The sequence below is a fragment of the Medicago sativa genome, chromosome 4 (genome assembly GCF_051527215.1).
Source record: "Medicago sativa cultivar Bolivia chromosome 4, Bolivia_mono, whole genome shotgun sequence".
NCBI classification, from domain to species: Eukaryota; Viridiplantae; Streptophyta; class Magnoliopsida; order Fabales; family Fabaceae; genus Medicago; species Medicago sativa.
In genome coordinates, this window is record NC_140752.1 from 7,667,155 (window position 1) to 7,688,099 (window position 20,945).

At 32.7% G+C, this 20,945-nt stretch overlaps 2 protein-coding genes across 6 annotated transcripts; both read right to left on the bottom strand.

The window, feature by feature from the left end:
• Window positions 1–10,804: 10,804 nt before the first annotated feature.
• Window positions 10,805–13,579, bottom strand: LOC146925936 (Pentatricopeptide repeat (PPR) superfamily protein). The gene has a single exon (XM_085758365.1). The coding sequence runs from the start codon at window positions 13,461–13,463 to the stop codon at window positions 11,223–11,225; it is 2,241 nt and encodes a 746-aa protein (XP_085614491.1). The 5' UTR covers window positions 13,464–13,579; the 3' UTR covers window positions 10,805–11,222.
• A 1,346-nt stretch (window positions 13,580–14,925) lies between these two features.
• LOC146925937 (zinc finger BED domain-containing protein DAYSLEEPER-like) lies at window positions 14,926–19,136 on the bottom strand. Of its 5 annotated transcripts, none has more exons than XM_085758370.1 (3): window positions 18,913–19,136; window positions 16,882–17,172; window positions 14,926–16,786 (listed from the first exon to the last, which is right to left on the bottom strand). In XM_085758370.1, exons 2-3 carry the CDS (start codon window positions 16,945–16,947, stop codon window positions 15,206–15,208), a joined length of 1,647 nt encoding a protein of 548 aa, XP_085614496.1. In that variant the 5' UTR covers window positions 16,948–17,172; window positions 18,913–19,136; the 3' UTR covers window positions 14,926–15,205. The 5 variants fall into 5 exon arrangements, with proteins under 5 accessions (XP_085614496.1, XP_085614495.1, XP_085614494.1 ...); XM_085758369.1 differs by having other exon boundaries at window positions 16,882–17,246; XM_085758368.1 differs by having other exon boundaries at window positions 14,926–17,172.
• Window positions 19,137–20,945: the final 1,809 nt, after the last annotated feature.

Here is a 20,945-nt window from a genome sequence, read left to right on the forward strand (position 1 = left end):
TCATGATAAGAGTTTGACTTGGACATATAGTTTAGAGTTTGACTTGGACATATAGTTTAGATCTTACATGAGATAATTGTAAAATGATAATTGTTATCGTTGTTTTTTCAATTATCATTATTATCAATGTTTTAATAGTAAGTATCCTTTTCAAGCCAATAATAAACCTTTTATATGAGGCGGAACGATAATGTTAATTAGTTTTGCTCGAATAGGAGTTTGTTTGTGAAAAATATATATTATTTTTAAACATGATTAATTTGAAAAGTTTTCATTTTGTTGGATATATTGTTAAAAAAAATGAGAATATAAACAAAAAAAAAATTAATTAAAAAGTGATTTGAATGAGAAACTATTTTGAGTAGCTTCAACAAAATTCATTATTGTAACTATTTTTAAAAAATTAATGTTCATTATAGTCAAAAAGACACGGTCTACAAGTGATAACTCAACTGACAAATGCTGAAATTGCAAGGTCGGACGTCGGTTCGAACCTGGGACCTCACTGTTGTGTGTGAATTTAATTTCAGTGGTTTACCACTTCATCTAAGACAAAATTAAATAGATTTGTCTTGGAGTTTTTATCATTTGATCAATAAATCACATCATATCTTATTTGTTTTAACAATTAGACTTATTGATTTAATGGTAGAAACAAACTTGTGGAAGATGCAAAATTTATTTCACTTGCTCACCATTACATAGTCCAAAGTTCAAAATGTTTTTCCATTTTGACCCCCTTATTTTCTCTTTATAATGTCCAAAGTTCAAAATGTTTTCCATTTTGACCCCTTTATTTGCTCTTTATCCTGAGAAAATTGCTCTTGTCCCAAAAAAAAAACGCTCAATCCCATACAAACTGACCAAAATACCCCCCCCCCCCCACACACACACACACACACAACTGTGACTTAAGTCATGTTCGCTACATTGGTACATCCCACGTGAGTTAACTCACGTAGGTTATATTTTAGTTTACCGAATGTGAGATAGTTTGCGTGGGGGTATTTTGGTCGGTTTGAATGGAAGTGAACGTTTTTTTATTTTTATTGGGAGAAGATCAATTTTCTTATCCTGGTAAACAACCGTCGATAAAATAAAAAATGTCATTCAATAATTACAAACTGATCTGTTTTAGCATTCGTGGGGGTTAAAAGCATAATGAAAGGTTCAAAAGTTTGTTGTTTTGGTTTTGGGTTTTTAATTGGCTTACATTGTTGGCCCAAGTTCAATTTATAACCTAAAACCCTAAATGAGCATCGACAGCCTCTATAAAAGAACCAGGAACAGAACACAGTCGCCCCTCACCCAATTTGTAATAGAAATCTTCAATCTCAGAACAAATTCATCTTCGTCCCTAGAAGTTGTTAGATTAAGATCTTATTTAGAGTAGCTTCTTCTAATTTCTGCACTCAATTTTGTATGATTTTCTTAGAAGCGACTACTCCATTTTAACAACATCTTATGAGAATCCCTTTGGTAGCATCAAGCGTCGCGTCGATTCCGGTCGAATACTGTCACAGGACTTGATCAGGACTTGACCTGTCGACTTGACCGGACTCGACCCGAGGCTTATGCGATCTAGGGATTGTCTAAGTGCAGATTGTCAAGGTGTGTTGGTAAGACTTGTTGTTTTTGTCAAAATATGTGTATGTGTTCTAAGAAACAAGAGGCAATAAGCTATATCATCACGGATGCGTTGTGTTGGATTAATACAATAGCGCATTCGGCCCTTTTTGTTGCCGAAAGTAATGTTTAAGCATCAATGCTTGCAATTACCGTTCTTTACTATACGGTCCTTGCATTCGTATGCTACTACATCTTTCATTTTCCACCGTTTTAATATGAAAATTATTAAATTTTTATTTATCTAGTTTTTTCAATGTAATGTGAAATGTGCTTTGTCAGAAATCCACATTGTAGAGACCTAATAATTCCCAGGATTTTAAAAACAAGCTAGATAAAAAAAAGTTTTATCTCCGGTGGATATTTTTTTTTTTTTTTTGTTGCAAGGGTCATCTGAGAACTTTTTTTTTAGGAGCGTAAGAACCTATGGAAGTTGTATTTTTCAACCTTGTGTAATTTTCGGTTGGTCTAATTGCTGAGAATTTTAGAAAAATTCAAACACATTTCGTTTATTCATCTGATTTATGGACTTAGTAAAGTCATGCGTGTAAATAATTATGTAAATTGTAAATATTTAGTTTAGTGAAGATTAGTATCCTTCCTTTTGACCTACTCATCTCATGTTTGGGTGTAATTGTTGAAATCAGAACTAACCATTGTTACAAAACCAAATTGTAAGGTGAAAAGGGTCTCCTCTTTGTAAACTCAGGCCTCCTTTATCAATGTGTTCCAATAGTAATCAATTGTGATTGTTGTTGGTGCTTATACTTCCTATTCCCAATGTTATTCTTTCATTGCCTAAAATTCTATAAAAGTTGTTCTCACCCAACCTAAGTGGTTAAGAAACTGACATATTCATGAAGGAATTGGCCTTATTTATACTCTATCCGTCTCTCAATAGATGACTTAGTTGACTCCGACATACGTATCAATGCATATGTTTTATCTTTGATATCTTCAATTCTCTACTAAAAAAATTATAAAAATTTAATATTTTAAAAATATTTATCGAGACGAATCCAACAACATCTTACATGATATTATTTATCTTTGTGAATTAGTAGAAAAATATGGTCAAAGTATGTCAAGTCAATAATGTATAATTTCAACTAGGTCATTTATTGAGGGACGGAGGGAGTACTAATCTTTGAGACCATATTACACCTGAAATGTGCATCAATGGAAACATAATCTTGTGATCAAACTCATATGAAATGTATGTCCTTGCCGTCTTTTAAGTTTACATTTTAAAACCAAAATATACATTACAACATAAATAATTAACTAAACTAGATATCAAATACTATTGACCAAAATTTCAAATTTTAATGTCAAACCAATGTACAATTTTAACTCAACAATGTTGTTGATTGCGGATTGCTGAAAACTAGCCGTTTGTTTGAAATTCTGCTCTGGTATAGTGCTGCTATCGCCGCTATTTGACAAAACTTTGAGCTAATCAACGTATCTTGGGACAAAATTCTGCTATCCTATAGCGCCATACCACCACTATAACTGCAATTTGAGAATACTGAAACTCAAACGAGTATAATCAAGAATTTATCGATTTTGTCAAAGTTTACCGAAAAAGAGAGTCTACATGGAGTTAATTCATTTTGTAACCTATATTCGTAAACCTGGAAGCTCAGTAATTTGACTGCAGTATGTGAACCAGATCCCATGCATGCTCTTAGAGATGACCAATCTTCTTGTCTCATTAACAACGACTCAACAAATCTGGTGTGCAACTACTTCGTGCATTTGTGAATGTTGGAATAAAGGGTGGTCCTTATGTCAATAAATACAAATCCCTAAAAGTTTGTCTCTGTTGGATTCTGCTGTAAAATCCCTAAAATAATGAGATTAAATTAATATGAGATTCTGTAATTATGGCTGCATTATTATTGGACACATAACTATTAATAGAATCTTTTTTATGATTATTATGGCATTTGATGTGTGTTGTAAGTGATGTCTAATGTTTATGTTTGTTCTTCCTGTATTGTTTCATGAATTCTGCACAAGGAACTGTGATTTTTTTAAGATTCTACTTTCAAAGTGTTAATCTTCGGTCACCTCAAAAATTCATTGTCAAATTATTTCGGATAGCAGAAAATATGCCTAGTGGATCCTTTATTAGTGAGAATCCTATGAGTGTTCTTTGTTCTGATGTTTGTCTTGTGCCTGTACTGGTGATTGATCTATGTTCTTAGTGCAAACCATAGAAACAAATTGTTCTTTATTTGTGATTAGCTAAAAAGATGACTAATGCTTGTTTGATTTCATGGTGACAACAAATTGGACGCACATTATTTATGAAGTTGCCTGTTAGAGCTTAGAGCTTCTATGTAGATGCATTAATTTTCTGTAGTTGCAGAAAATTATTTCAGATAAACAATGTGTTATTTTGGTGGATAGTTTTATATATGGACCTTAGGTTTGATTCTAAGGTTGAATAATCTTTGTCACAGGTTGAAGGTTCCTTTACATTGTTTTTGAAAAATTAATTAATGCATATAATGTTTTGGCCAAATGTGCATTGCCACATCATGAATCAGTTTGACGCATAAGCAAACTCACCTGGAAATGTCAATTTGATAGATGAGATTAAATATCCGAAAGACTTTTGAGGTCCAAACAAAATATCACTTAAGCTTTCAAATCATTTTTAGGGTCTCACTTAGAAATGTCAGTTTGATTTTTAAGGCATTCACATCGGTTTACAGAAGATAAGTGTTGTGAATTCGAACAAAAAAAAAAACACCAATAAAACAAAGATACGTGGAATAAATGAAGTGGTGGTAATCAATGAAAAAAATGAGAAATGATATTTTGACAACCACTTTTTGACAACTTTTGGACAACTTTCTCTCTCATACTCACATGATGTTGTTATCCTCTCTCTTCCTTTTTCTCTCTCCATTGTTTTTGACCAATAAGAAGTGAGAAAAACAAGGTTGTCAACAAAGTTGTCATCAAATGGATGTCAAAATATCATTACTCAAAAAAATAGTCTCATGATTTTAGGAGTTTCGAAAATGTCTTCCAAAATTATAGAAGTTATATTATTGAATCAATGATAGTGACAAATGACCATAAAAGAATTTGTGTGAAAGTGATAGTTTTTGTGTTAAAAGAAGCAAAGATGAAAATTCTCAATAATCTGGGACATCAAGAAGTAATGACATGTTTATTAAGACTCAAATGTCACATTTTATGGTTATATATAATTGACTCCAATTGTCATGGGAGGAAATGGTCCCAAGGAACACTTACTTTCTGTTAAATGTGACTGTGATATCTTGTTGCAAATCCTTGAAGACTTTTAAACTTTCAAAGTTTAGTTGCTTGTAGAATAAGATCTTAGAATTATCTTCTCTTTCCTTTCTCTAGTATAAAAATATTACGTCCTGAGCTACATCCAATTCCAACTTCATCCAAAATGGAACCGAACATACACCTAAATCAAAACCATTATCATTGAACCATTATTATAGGTAACAATTATTTTTTTTCTTAAAAAAACAATTATTTTTTAAACTAATATTCAAACTCCATCATTCTTAACAAATATAACTTCAAATTGTAAGAAAAACAAATATAGCTTTCAAAATAATTTTCCAACTTATTTGTATGTTATTTGGTTGAGTTGCGTTGTATTTGGTTAGAAAAAGTAATTTGGGTAACAAAATTAACACATGTGGTTAAGAAAATAAGATGTATTTTTTTTTATAGGCGAAATGACAAAGTCGTTATAAACTCAGACACATAAGTAGATGTGTTGGAGTTTAAACTCTAGTCGGTGTCTAGATTAACAATTTTGATATTTTTATCCGTTGAACTACGACTTATATAAAGTATAGTTAGTTTTTTCCTTTTTGGGTACATAAAGATAAGAAAGAGATTGCTTAAAAAAATAAAATAAGAAAGAGATTAATTACAAATATATAATTAAAAAGAAAACAAAAACATTTTTGCATCACCATCCCAAATTCCACGTTCGTTCCAATTGCTCTTTAGTGTTTGTTTTTTCCTTTCTCCATTTTGAGCTCAAAATGCTGTTCATTTTCTATAACTACCAACCTTACAATTTAAGTAGTGCATCACTGGCATCTGCCACAACAAAAACTTAACCTAATGTTTGAGTAATAAATATATGTCCCAAATAAATGAGACTGAAACATGGAGAGAACCAAAAATGTAGAAGAGAAGGGTAACAACAAACCTTCTTCCTCTCCATGCATCATTCCACTCACCACTATTATCCTTAACATCTAACTACATCATACCAAAACAATCATCATTTTCATTTAAAACAAAAACAAGAAAGAACAAACCAAAACTCTCATTTATTTGAGAGATTGTTATTATAATTTTTCTCATCTTAGAAACACAATACTCACTGACTCATGAAATAATCGAAGCTCACACCATCACCATGAAATCGCCTGTTACTGGTGCCTTTTGTTCTAATGATATTGCATTTTATTATATATTGGTTTTCATGTTTTAATTTCATGGTTTTGACCAAAAAATGGGACTTCTAGAGTGTTTACTTTTCTTTCCATTAATTGAAATTAAATCTTTGAAATAACAAAAATTTAGTAAAAGAGAATCAAAATTAGGTTGTGTGGGGTTGATCACTAAACAAAAATCTAAAATTAATAACTACTCTAATATTCTTTTAGTTTGTTCATCACAACAATTTCAGTTCCAACGATAACTTTAAATCCTTTTCTGGTTTGATCATCACATTTTTTGTAATAAAATATAATAAATATCAAGGTTGATGACTATAGTTAAATTGTCTTTTTGGTTTGGTTACTTTAAAAATCTCAAAGTTGCTGATTATGTTAAGTTCTCTTTAGATTTTGTTGTCACAACATCCTAAGGTCAACGGGTAGCTAAATCCTCTTTTGGTTTAGTCGTAGTAAAATTTCAACGCTAAATCATCTTTTAGTTTGGTCATCACAAATCTCAAATTCGGTGGATATCCTAAATCTCAAATTCTTTTTGGTTTAGCTATTGTAAAATCTCAAAGACAATGATTACTTTGAATCGTTTTTTGGTTTCATCATCACAAACTCCAAAAAAACTAACTCATCATAATCAACTTCTCACACAAATTATTTTACCCTCGTCAAATCAGTAATATCTTTTTTCAATCAAACCTCCACACAACAAATCATTTCTTTAAAATCAACCATCACAAACTTTTACTATGAAAAGATAAAATTTTTACTATGAAAAGATAACTTATATTTTTCCCTCTTTTTTTTTTGTGGTGGCCGCGATTCGAACTCCGGATCTTGCATATATTATGCATTGTCCTTACCAACTGAGCTAAGTCCACGGAGACTTATATTTTTCCCTCTAGTTAAATATACTTTCACTCAAAAGTATTAAGCAAAAGCATAACACTTATTTTTATCTAAAAAAAAATCTTTTATTGTATTTAATAACGAGTGAAAACTAAATATATTAAAGTTTAAAATAATTTTATACTATTAATCAAAGCTAGCCATTTTTTTAATGATTGTTAGGATTCTAATTCATTCTCAACGCATGATCGACCCCCAACTCAACTAGTGTTTTCCCTTGTTTTAATACATACTATCAATCTTTAGCTTTGCCACCATACTATGTTCAAACTCAAGTTTGTCTCTTATTATACATTTTTGGGTTTGATTAAAACCGATTTGGTCTCTATAAAATTAGGACCTTCTAAGTTGAGTCCTTATTTAATTATAATAGCTTTTTTAGTCCTGACATAGGTTTCGTTTGTTCAAGATTTTTTAAGAAAAAAATCTATTTTTTACAATAAAATACAAATCACTTTTATCATTTTTAATTGTTTGTTTATGATTTTTACAAAAAATTATTTCATTAAAAAAAATCTATTTTAATTCTAAAATGAAAAGCAATTAGGATTAGCTTTTCTCACAATCTATTTATTTTAAAAATGAATTTTTGGTAGTAAACAGACACAAATAGCTTCAGATTTTTTATAAAATCTCTAAACTAATCTCTATATTTTTCTACCACAATTATTTTTTTAAAGCTAAAATAAACTCACCCATAAAAAAATTGCACGCAGTTTTAGTCCCTGATAATACTAAATTTGTTAAGTTATCCTTAAACTCATAAATTATTGAAAGATTTTTCGCATACATGTTTAGAACATTAGAATTCCACTCTTTTTGTTGCGATAACGTTTGAAAATTATTAACGATGTTTTTTTATAAAAATTTGATTTTGATTAAAAGTATAGATATAAATATTTGCTACTTTCCAATTATAACAAAGCAAACTAATTATGTGTCCTCGTGAGTTTAGCTCAGTTGGTAGGGACAATGTATAATATATGCAAGGTTCGGGGTTCAAACCCCGACTACCACCAAAAGAAAAAGGCAAAGTAAAGTAATCATATTTATCTATTTCAATGACATCAACAATATAACAAAACATAAACTCTTTTTTTTTAATGACACCAACAATATTATTATTATAGAAAAAATTGTTTAAGGGTATAATTGAGATAACGAAAGAGTAAGCCTAAAATCTCCAATTTTCTTTATATATAGTATAAATTAAGTAAAAACTAAATGTAGAAGATCCCTATTTTATAAAGGCCAATTACATATTTAACCCCTAAATTTTTTAATGTCTTTGATAATGATTTTGGTCTCATCACCATCCCTATTTTATAAAATATGCTTAAGTTTGACCCATATCCGCACTATAAAGGCTAAGAATGTTACGTGTGTCAAAAGATGTTCTTTCCGATAATTTAAATTTTCATACTCTAAATTGTTTCCATCACAGTCCATGATCAACAAGTCCTCTCGTTATTTTACTACATTTATTCCACTTATTAGTTCTAGTCTTATTCTCTCTATCGTTAATTCAAGTTTTCTTAACTAGATGGCATCATCAGTTCATTCTACTACTCCCTCATTATGATGTGGGGGTTATGGAGTAGTATGATGTAAGGGTGGTGTGTCAAATTGAAAGCTTGAATTAACGATGGGAGCCTAGAACAAAACTAGTGAGTGGTGATGCAGGTAAAATAAGGAGAGGGTTTACTAGTGGGATTGGACACTGATGAAAACAGACAGTGTACGTGGATCTAAATTCATTAAAAAAACATATTTTGACGCATAAATTTTCCTCTCAAGACTTTACTTGGGTGACATTGTGTATGGCGACATTGGTCAATCACATTATCACAAGTGTACAAAAAAACAAGAAACAAAAAAATATTGTGAAAAAAAAAAGAAGAAAGACATTTGTGACATTGTGGTTGACCAATGTCATAATGTCACCCCAAGTGCTACCCTGAGACTTTTGTAGCATTTGTGATGTGGAGAGGGGCACAAGTAAACATATTGTGTGTTACGAAATTGTAGTTTATACAAGTGGTTATAGGGCCACCGTGATGGAAAAAAGCACCGGGTACAAAGGAATTAAAAAATTTAGGGTTAAATAAATATGTTAAATAATTGAGGATATGCTAGAATATAACATAGTATGGTGACATGGACCTTGCACAATTGTAATCATTGGCAAAATTGTCATTAACGGAAAATACTTGGGTGACATAATGTCACCGTGACATTAAATCTGGGCTACACAAATGTACTCATGGATGTGTTGTGTGGTCCAGATTTAATGTCACGGTGACATTATGTCACCCAAGTGCTGTCATTAACATGGCCTAAATTTCATAATCAAATACGAAACTTACTTTGCTTGTAAATGTTTCAATTCCTTTAAATTTCATAGACACCAAGTGGTGTGTCACCAACCAAGTGATGTGTTAAGACTGACGTTTCAAAATCAATATACAACTATTTTTATCATCAAAATCATAGTTAACTTGGTTAGCGTCTTACTATAATTCATTTTATTAGAGTGAATATCAAATTAGGATTAATAAACAAGTAACTTGAATAAAATAAAGTTTTAAAATGAGTTTTCAACGAATTAGAAGAAATGTTGAACCTTTGGTGACCAAAACCATAATTAACTTGGTTAGCAAGTAAAGTCTTACTATAGTTCATTTGATTAGTCTAATAGTAAAAGTAGGATGATTATAGACATAATAAACAAGTAAACAAAGTTATAAATTGAGTTTTTATCCGATTAGAAGAAAAAGTTGAACCTTTAATGACCAAAACCATAGTTAACTTGTTTAGCAAGTAAAGTCTTATTATAGTTCATTTGATTAAAGTAAATGTCAAATTAGGATGATTATAGACCTAATAAACAAGTAACTTGACTAAAATAAAATTTTAAATTGTGTTTTTATAACCGTTTTTAATAATAAAAAAAAAACGTTGTTTTGGGTGTATATAGATACAACTTGCTTTTGTTCTTTTAACACTTGTTTTTTTAATGTTATGGGTTGGTTATTTTTTATATTTGTTTAACTAAAATTTTAAACTTTAATTTTCTATAAAGTATAAAAACTGAAACAAAATAAATTCAAAATAAAATATTAGCCAAAAAAACTAATTTAATAATAATAATAAGAAATATATTAAATTACCAAATATCTATTTTTTTAGACAAGAAAGTACCAAATATCTAAAATATTAAGTTATAATTAATTTTATTATGAATAAAGAATGTCCTTTAATGTTATTTTACATTTATCAACTAATTGAATTGTTAATTTTAGCAAACACTTTAATTAGTTTATCAATTATAAGTCATCAATTATAAGCTATCAACATCACTCATCAGCTATAAGTTATTAGTCAATTTAGCTATTGTGCCCTAATTATAGATGCAAACACAAACATAATATATTCAACCAACTAGAGTCATTACAAAGTTAACCCATCCTATCCTAAAGTTTCACTTCATAGCGAGCATAAATAGAAAATAACAACAAATGAAGACTTCGTTCAGAGTCATTAAAACTCGGTATAAGTTCAAGTTCAAATGAGCAAAGAAAGTACAAAATCCAATGAAGGGAAAACTTCATCAACTCTTTCAAGCAAATGTCTCTCTTCCTCCACCTTAGAGCACCACCCAATCCAGTTTTTATTCACTATTAATTCTCCTTAACCTATGGTTTCGTTTTTACATTATTCTCTCTCCTTGGATTAATCTCACTCATGCTGAATATATTTTATACCATGTCGACATTGTTGTGTCTGAATAACACTCCTTTTAATATGCACAGGCACAGCCGATATTCGAAGCAAACACAGAATACACCTTTTTAATTCGTAGAAATATGTATAAAAAGTTGCAAATAGAACAATTTGATACAAAATTGGGAGTCGTTGAAATAAATCCAGAGTTGTCATAAAGCATGATATCCGAAGCTTTGAATCGAACTATTGAAACCGAAGAGAGTATGGGAATCCAAAGGCTAAATCAATATTTTTTTTTTTTTTTGTAAACCATGATATTCCTTGTAAGCAACGGCTGAGACTATTCCAGGGGTTGACCACTCCCAACGTAAGTTTTCCATACGCACTAACTAGGAATTGAATCCCGACCAAATGGTTAAACAACCCAACCATTTGCCTCTTGTGTCACACCAAGTTGGTATTAATGCTTCTTTTTATTTGTTAAAATGTTTACCAGAAATTTTTACATGAACATAAACCATGCCTGAAATGATGAAATCTGGTTTTATCTCTAACTATTAGTTCCCTATTGTAAACCTTTGAAACAACCATTGCCATATGGTGACAGTCCACACACATTCTAAGGTTCTTAACTATTCTTATAGTAACTCCATTTCCTGAACTAATAAGAGCATAAGCAATAGCCAATTTCTCACTATGCATGTAAAGTGCAGTTTCCTTGTCTTCTTCCCCTACATCAAGAAAAACTTCTGATGTATCAGGTGAATACCCTGCATTTCTCAAATCTTGCTTCATGTTTTCTAATTTTGCATATATCTCTTTAGATTGAGGATGTGACTTATCTCCAGCAACAAATTCATAGACAATACCATTCATTTCCATCAAACTACAACCTGGTATTTTCTTAATTCCTCTCTCCATCATCATTTTCCTTACATTATGCAAATTTTCCCATTTCTTGCATGCAGCATATATGTTACATAACAAGACATAAACAGCTCCATTCTCAGGCTCTAACTCAAGTATTTCTTTAGCTGCCATTTCTGCTAGTTGAACATTTTTGTGAACTCTACAAGCACCAAGTAATGATCCCCAAACAATTGAATTTGGTTTCACAGGCATGTTCATAATGACTTCAAGGGCTTCTTTTAAATGCCCAGCTCGACCGAGAAGATCAACCATGCATCCATAATGCGTCACATTAGGTTTAATTCTGTGTTGGATGGTCATGTTGGAGAAAAAGTGTTTTCCTTTCGCAACCATGCCTACATGCGTACACGCACACAGGACTCCAATATAGGTGATCTCATCTGGTGCAACTGATGCTTCTAGCATATAAGAAAACATAGTAAGAGCTACTTCACCATGGCCATTGTTAGCAAGACCAACTATCATTGCTGTCCATGTAAACTTGTCTTTCTTCTGCATTTCATTGAATATTTTCTTTGCTTTCTCAACATTCCCACATTTAAAGTACATGTCTATTAGAGCATTCCCAATGAAAGTATCATTATTAATCTTGTTTTTGTCAATGTAAGTCTTTGCCCATTCCCCTAGTTCAAGTGCTCCTAGGTGTGCACAGGCTGTTAGAATACTAACCATGGTGAATTCATCAGGTTTCACATTTGACATTTGCATCTCGCGGAATAGCGTCAAAACCTCTTTGAAACGGTTCATTCTAAGGTACCCATCAATCATAGCAGTCCAAGAAACATAATCTCTTTCAGGCATTTGATCAAAATATTTCCGCGCTAAATCAATTCGACAAGTATTTGCAAACCCAGTAACAATGGAAGTCCAAGAAATTACATCTCGAATCTTCATTTCGTCAAAAATATCTTGTGCAGCATCCATTTCTCCACAAGATGCAAACATATCAATCAAGGCATTTTCCAATATGAGATCAGGTTCAACAATACCTTCTTTGATATACTTATTATAAATGTACTTCCCCCCAACTAAATCCTTCAATTTGGAACACGCGGAAAGCATCAAAACTAGAGTAACTGAATTAGGAGACACGCATTCACATTTCTTCTCCATCTTGATAAAAAGCCTCTTCGATTCCTCAAATCGCTTAACCCGGTTATACCCAGATAACACTACATTCCATGTCACCACTTCCCATCCATCACCCATGTCAAAAATCTTCCGCGCTAAATCCACTAGCCCGCATAAAGAAAACAAATGTATGAAACCCTTTTGAACAAACAAATTAGAATCCAAAAAACCATGTATCACTGCATGGTTAAGTAACACTTTCCCATACTTCAAAGCCATATCTTTAGTAAAACCCTTCAACAAAAATGGAAATGTAAAACCATCCGGCTTAATATTATGAACCAGCATTAGTTTATACAATGAAACTCCTCTCTCGGAACAGTTTATCCTAGAATATCCTTTGATCATAGTATTCCAAACGAAAACACTTGGTTGTGGAATTTCATCAAACACTTTACGTGCATAGTAAACATCCCCTGAATCCTTTGTACAGCAGAAGACTATAACTTTGGTTAGAAACAAATGGTTTGAAGAGAGACCCATTTTGATTGTGTGTGAGTGAATTTGGTTTATTTCATACATGGAGTTGCAAGTTTCAAGCAAAGAGATTGGAGATTTTACAAAGGAGGGTGAAGGAGTGTTTGAAATCATTCTCTTGAGGAACAAGGAAAATGACAAGTTTGGAAAGGAAGAAGACAAGAGTTTTGAGGAACAAAACATGAAGAACATGTTACAATATAAACATTGTTTTAACTTTTATATGAGCAGCAACAACAACGTTGGAGAAACAAAAATACAAGAGTGTGACAAACTCATTCCCTATAAAGTAGATTTTCTTTGCATAAACTATAGGCTAAAGTGCAACTTTGGCCCCCTATCTTTCAAAAAGTTGCGATTTTGGCCCCCTAAGTATGAAAACTACAATTTTGGTCCCCCATGTTTAGGGAAATATGCTCTTTTAACCCCCTAACTTAAGGGAAATATGTCTATTGACCCCTTATCTTTTCAAAATGTTGCGATTATGGCCCCTTATCTTTTCAAAATGGCCCCTTTTTTTGGACACGTGTCGCCTTCTCAGCAGTTTTCAAAGTTAGGGGGCCAAAATTGTAGTTTTCAAAGTTAGGGGGCCAAAATCGCAACTTTTTGAAAGATAAGGGGCCAAAGTTGCACTTTAGCCTAAACTATATGAGCAAAAAAAATTTATATATTTTTTTTGCATAAACTACCCATACATAATTTTTTTTTTTTTTTTGAGATACATACATATTGATTAAGAATATTAGGTTAATCCAAGCCCGAATTTTGTGCTTGATTCCGACTTGTTTACATCTCTATAATAAGTAGTTAACGAATGTAACGAGGTGGTTAAAATCAAAAACATATTTGGAATTGGAATGTGCATATGCTTTGATGAATATGACATGCGAATGCGGTTTTTCTTTGATCTGTATATAAACATTGTCTTGCTCAAATTTCTTTTTTATTTTTAGCTGGTATTTTGACATAAAGTACGCCATAGGGGAAAACACTAAAATTGATTCGTTTTACAATGATAAAAAAACACGTTTAACACTGCAAAAGTACATGCAAATATTTATAAATCAAAATAGGCTTAATTTTCTAAAAAAAACAAGGATTAATTATATTTTCAATCCCTGTCATACTCTTTTGTTGTAGTCCCTATCATAAACAATACATAGACTAACTGAAGACAAACTACATATTTGGAGGGCTTGTTTAGCCATCTAATACACTCTACACGTTTTGCTTACTTGTTGACTCAGTTTAAATGAAGGATTCATCAGGGTAAAGTGATGCTTGTTTTGCATCAGGTTCCAAATCCATTAAGATATGTGTTGTGACTTGTGACACAATCAAAGAGATTTTTGAGTTTTGACACCCAGAAATCTTTTGAGAACCTGAATCCTCTATACCTGAATGTAGAAAATTATATTAAAAGAGAAACAAATTCTCACAATCTAATGATCTACAACCAACTACACTGTAAAAGAGGAAAGAATTTCTTTGAACCTTAAACCACACATTAGAACTGGAATGTCAACAGTCTGTGTTCAATTATTGAACACATACTGAATAACTTAAAGGCGTTGCGCACTTCTGTCCGCTTCTAACATACATAATAACTAGGCCAAAGTCCATCCAAAAACAATAAAAAATGTAAAGGAAGATATGGCAGAAAATATAATAGTATAAGTTTTATCTTGAATGTTTGAAACTATGAAATGTTTCTGGTTTTCATTTCAAACCATGAAAATATGAACGCAGTTGTTGTTTGTTGTTACACACATGAGCTGTGTTTGCCAAAAGATGAAGTTTGAATAGAATCAATATCTATTCTATCAAACATGTATGGACAATTATCACACTAATTAATTGACCTGAACAATGGTTTCAAAACTTGAATCAATACCAAAAAGCTACTTGAGAATCTATCAGCTATGTCTAAAATTTCATTTTCTCGGTGTATTTGAAACATTTTTGGTTATAGAGTTATGCTGGAACCAATCCTTGGCACAAATAAGGGCTTCAAGAGTCTGCGAGTCTAACGAACTCCGGTAGTCATCCATTTTTCTAATTTCTGTGTCGAAAACCGAATCTGCAGACACAGTAGATATTGACATAGACAAAATATCAGATGCAGCTCTAGACAATGTTGGATACTTCGAACGATTTTCCCTCCACCAACTAAGAATATCAAATTCTTTAGATTCGGACAGCAAAGGTTCTTCCAAATACTCATCCATTTCTGACTTGAACTGCTGCATACTAGTAAAATCAGATATGTTAAACTCAAAGTCGGAAAGTCCACCTTCATCAACAAAAAGGGAACCATCAACCGGCCCTTCATATGGCTCAGTGTTTAACATAATCTCATCCACATCATCGCCATTTGTTGCCGTGAAATGAAGCATTTCGGTGTTATAATCAATGAATAGTTCATGAAGGCCATCCTCAACAATTCTTATCCATGGCTCAGCATTTTCTCCAAATATTGTAGTAAAGGTTGATTCCACAAGTTTCATTTTATGCCTTGGGTCCATGGCTACAGCAACAGCCAAGATGAGGCAGCTATCTCTCCAATATTGATCAAAGTTTTTGAGCAAAGGAAAAATCAAACTACTAAGAAAAGGATCCTGGCTGAAGGCTGCATTAGTCAACTCCATATGAAGTTTTGACACTTCAAGAAAAAATAAGTTGGCTGTTGGGAGTTGATGGGCAGTTAAAATGTGAGCTGCATCATACATATACTTCAAATATGTGCAGAGAGTTTCAACTTGCTTCCAGTCGTCCATAGTTAGAGTCATCGAGAAATCAGGACAAGTGGCATCAAAGCAAGCAAAGACTTCCTTTAATTCACAGGCAGCTACAAGCATATGGTATGTCGTATCCCAATTATATTGGTCATCAATCAAAAGGTTCACCAAACTAGGTACTTGTAATTGTTGCTTAAGCTCGATAAACTTCTCTTCATGAGATTCAGAATATTTCACAAACTTCACACACTCACGAACTTTGCTAATAGTTTTGCTCATTGCCCGTAGCACATCTACTGCAAGGCGACTGAGAACACGGGCATAGCAATTCTGGTTTAATAACTGACCACTGAGAATGACAGGGTTATTAACAGATAGATTGCCTCGTAAATTTACCTTCACAGTCTCACTCGAGAAAGATTTATCAAGTGCAAGGCTAAGTACCCGACCCTCCAAATGCCAATCAGATATGCAGGTCATTATGGTTTGGTTTAGGGAATCACCTGAATCAGGAAATGGTACCTTAACAACATTGAGAATAGGATGATGTACGTTGCAATCACTATCAATGAAGTGTCCTCGAATAAAAACATGCCCTGTTGCCTGGTTTGAAGTCCACAAGTCCAATGTCAGGTTGAGCCGTCCAGGAATCCCATTAATAAGATCTAACAGATTTTTCTTCTCTCTGAGATACATAGAAGAAACACACCCTTCAACAGAATTCAAACACGATGGATTGAACATGGGATGAAGAGTCCGGACAAAAGCAATGAAGCCCTGGTGTTTCACAATATCAAGAGGGTAATCATGTAAAATTATCATTTTAGCGATGTCATTGATGCAACGCTCCTGATCAAATGAGATACCATTACCAGCATATGTAGGTGTTTCTCTTTGCCTTTTCTTTGGTAGAATGGCATTATCCTGCAAACCACCATTTTCGGGATGTGAGTTTGGTTGACTTTTCTGCTGCATTCCTTGACAGAGTCCCAAAGTAATGTGCTTTTTCAAATTAGTTGTGCCAACTGTTTTTGAACCACTAATATAATGAAACGATTTATTGCACTGTTTACAATAAGCTCTGGATTTTCCAGCTTCAACAGTTTCCACCGTAAAGTAATCCCACACGATAGACCTCTTTTTCTTCTGATTGGGCTGTGTTCCTGAATCAGGTTTCTCATTGTTATTAATAGGGGTAACAATATGAGTTTCAAACTCCATAAAAGCAGGTGTAATCCTATAAAACAAAAAAATGAAACATTTAAAGGTCGTCAAAAATTGCATATCAACAAGCCATGCAAATAATTACATTTTATGCAAAACATAAAATACAAATTGAGCAAATTAGAGTGAGAATTTAAAAAACCACGGAAGTTAAGCTGCTAAAGACAAAATCCTACAAACAATCTGCAAGTAACAACGTGGTCCCCTTCCCTAAACTATTTGGACAATCTTCTGTCTCAAGGGAACTCACCCTTGTCATACAAAATAAAAACATTATGTAACAATCACCTGAGGTCCTAATACTGTCAAAACTTAGATAGTTCATTACAGAAAAGGTATTGAGAGACTCCCAGATTGATTTCAGATCATATTTAATTATCAATTAGAAAAAGTGGGCATCCACTTCATATATGGCGGCTGACACAAAATCCGCCATGATTTAACATCATGGCTGAAGTTTGACAACACTGCTTGCAAGATACCCACTTTAAAGTAAAACCAATCCTATGAGTCACCAAATAACTTCTCCACGTTTAACTCAATCATCTCAAGATTTAGACTCACTATACCCATGAAATCAAAGTTAGCACTCACCTTTTCAATATGATCTACAAATAATGTAATACAGATACTTTAAAGCTCAGAAGGGAGTAGTAGGAAATCCACATTTGCAGTCACATCTCACCAGACCTATACCATTATCATACACAAAGCAAGCTACAAAACTTAAAAGGTTGAAAAACAATTCATTTCGGGTGTTGCTAAAGTGCATCCTAGTTAATTCCTCATCCCCTCTTATATCTCATTATTTGCATCATCGCATTGCAAATGAGTATCAGACAGCCACAAGGTACTACAAATTTTTGCTCTTTCTCACTGGAGTTAAGCATTTAAACATAGAGTAAGGTCCCCTCCTTGTACAAAACATTTCAGCAAGTAACTGTGCCACTTGAAACCAGACCTTCAATGTTGTTCAACCTTCCCTCTCATGCACTCAGTGCTGTAAAACAGCGACTATAGCTATTAAACACAGTGTTGTCAAATAAAGGTAATAGGGTGTTATAGCACTGTAGTAGCAGAATTTGAAAACCATAAACCAGTCCCAAAAAAACCTAAACTCGAAATTTTCTCGAGTTCCTTTACTCCACAACCCCATATTCCACTATCCCCTTCAACCACTACAACTTCCGGCATTGTAGCACAGTTGTAAGCAGCGGAATCACCCAAAACCCTAAAAAAAATTCATTAATCCTTCCCCCCACCCCTATTTTCCACTATCCCCTTCTACTAAATCTCATTCAAATCAATCACCAAAAACCCTAAACCCTAAAAAAAAAAAAAAAAAATCTTCCTCATTTCTTCCCTCCACCCCCAAAAACCACAATCCACTTCAACCACTCCAACAAAAACTTCTCTTTCAACAATTTCCTTCCTGAAATTGAATAAAATCTCATAACATCAAATGTAATTTAAATAGGGTTTGCTCGTTCATTTCTTGGTTTTAATATAAAATAATTGTGGAGACACAAAACATTATAAAGAAAAACAAGAAAACAGAGAACAAGTAAAACGAAAAACAACGGATTAAACAAAAAAAAAAAGAGTAAAGGATTGAATAACAAAAAAAGTACATTTGATTGAAATGAAACAGCGAACAGAGAAAGAGAGAAATAAAGAACCTTGAGAAGTGTTGTAACAGAGAGAGCGGCGGCAGTGTAAAACGATGTTGTAATGTGAGAGGCAACACGAACAAGTGAATCCGTCGGTGTAAAGTTTATATGAGAGAGAGAGAGAGAGAGAGAGAGAGAGAGAGAGAATGGAGGCGGTGGTGTTTTGTGTTGAGTTAATAATAAGAGAAACGACGTTCAAACGGCCGCAAAGGAGAAGAAAAGGGAAGACACTCGCCTCCACTCCAAGGGTTTAAACACTTATTATTAACTACTTTTTTTTATTAGTTAGTCCTTCTAACTTTTTAAATGTCAACTTAGTCCTTAGTAATCAACATAAATCAATTTTGTAATTTGCAAAGAATGCTATATGGACTACAAAGTTTGATGAGAGATAGAGATAGATATAGATATATATACACTACTAATAATTTGGAGTGTTCGCGGGACGATTTAGAGATACACTACTAATAATTGGGAGTGTTTGCGGAATGGTTTAGAGATCGGATGAACAGTTTAACAGGTTTAATAAACATAAGAAGGAGGATGAGTTGGATTTTGTTGTTAACAATAAAACTTTTGAACTTGATTCTAAACGTACTATTGATAGATTTTACTGACGTAAGAAGGATATCTTGGATTTTGGTGTTATATTAATTGAGTGTCGATATTATTTTCCTTAACTTTTAAAAGATTCTCATGATTAGTTTGTTCTGATAGAAATAAATGAGGCAATTCATCGCTTAACAAGGACGGTCACATTATTAACTAATTTTTAACTATTTGTTGATGTTCCGACATGAATTCATGACATTATCATAAAATGACTTAAGCTTGTTTCTGTTAAAAAACGACAATCTTTGATGAACTCTGATGAAATACTTAAATTAAGGATTAGGATGGAGTAAGTTTAAGAGTTTTTTTTTTCGGTTTATCCCTTTAACTTTTAGTAGAAAGTTATTTAGAAATTATAGTATACCTATCATTGTTATTTTGTAGTTGTTATAGTTATCTAAGTATGCACCATCTTATATTAGTCTTATACCACTCATGATTAAAATCAATGAAAAATAACCAAGTTTCCTTTTCGACTTCTCTATTCCAAAGTGTGATCGCTACTCGAATTGGGTCGTATCAGACTCATTCCATGTTAAGTGTAACATCACCAAATAATGGATTGATTTAGGTATAAAAATATGTTATGCCCAAATAATTAGCATGGGTTAAGTTTGGTGGAATATTCCACCAAACATCACGTAGTACTTGATGTTGGACTTAGACGCTAACAATACATAAACTCTATTTTAGCATCACTCTATCTTGCCATTAAAAAAAAGCTTTTTCCAAAAAACTCACGATCAGGTCAGATATTGATATCAATTGTAACTATTCAAGCATTTGAAAAACCCTCCATACATCACACACTACTCGATATGAAACTTGGACATCAGGGGCGGACCCACATTGGGTTTATGTGGGGCTTTAGCTCCACATGCTTTTCCCTATTGTTATATTTTTATAATAGATAAAACACAACAGCAGCACACTCACTTTCACTTTCTCTTTCTTTTTCCCTTCCTACGCGCCTCTTCTCTTCTCATCCTCTCTCAAATTTCAATTTCTCTCAACCAACAGCAGCATCTCTCCATTCTACTCCTGCTCAACTCTCACCTCCCACTCACTCTAAGGTAAGCCATTGATTCTCCAATTTCTCCTTCATTCTCCAATTGCTTGTTTTAGGGTTTTAAAATTGGGAATTTGAAAATGAAGTTGATGCTTTGCTGCATAATTCATTCATTGTTTCTATTGTTTTATTTCCTTATTACGAAAACGAAATCTGTTTTGTTAGGGTTTCCTTTGTGGTAGAATCAGATGTTATATTTCTTATAATCTTGCTTCAATTTGGTGGACTTCATTTTCATTTACAGCATTCTCAACGACAACAATTAGCATTTGTTTTGCATGATTATTTATTCTCTTTAAGGTTTGTAGTCAATGTGTTTGATGAAAACCCCCAATATTGTTTTGTAAGAGCACGCTACTGT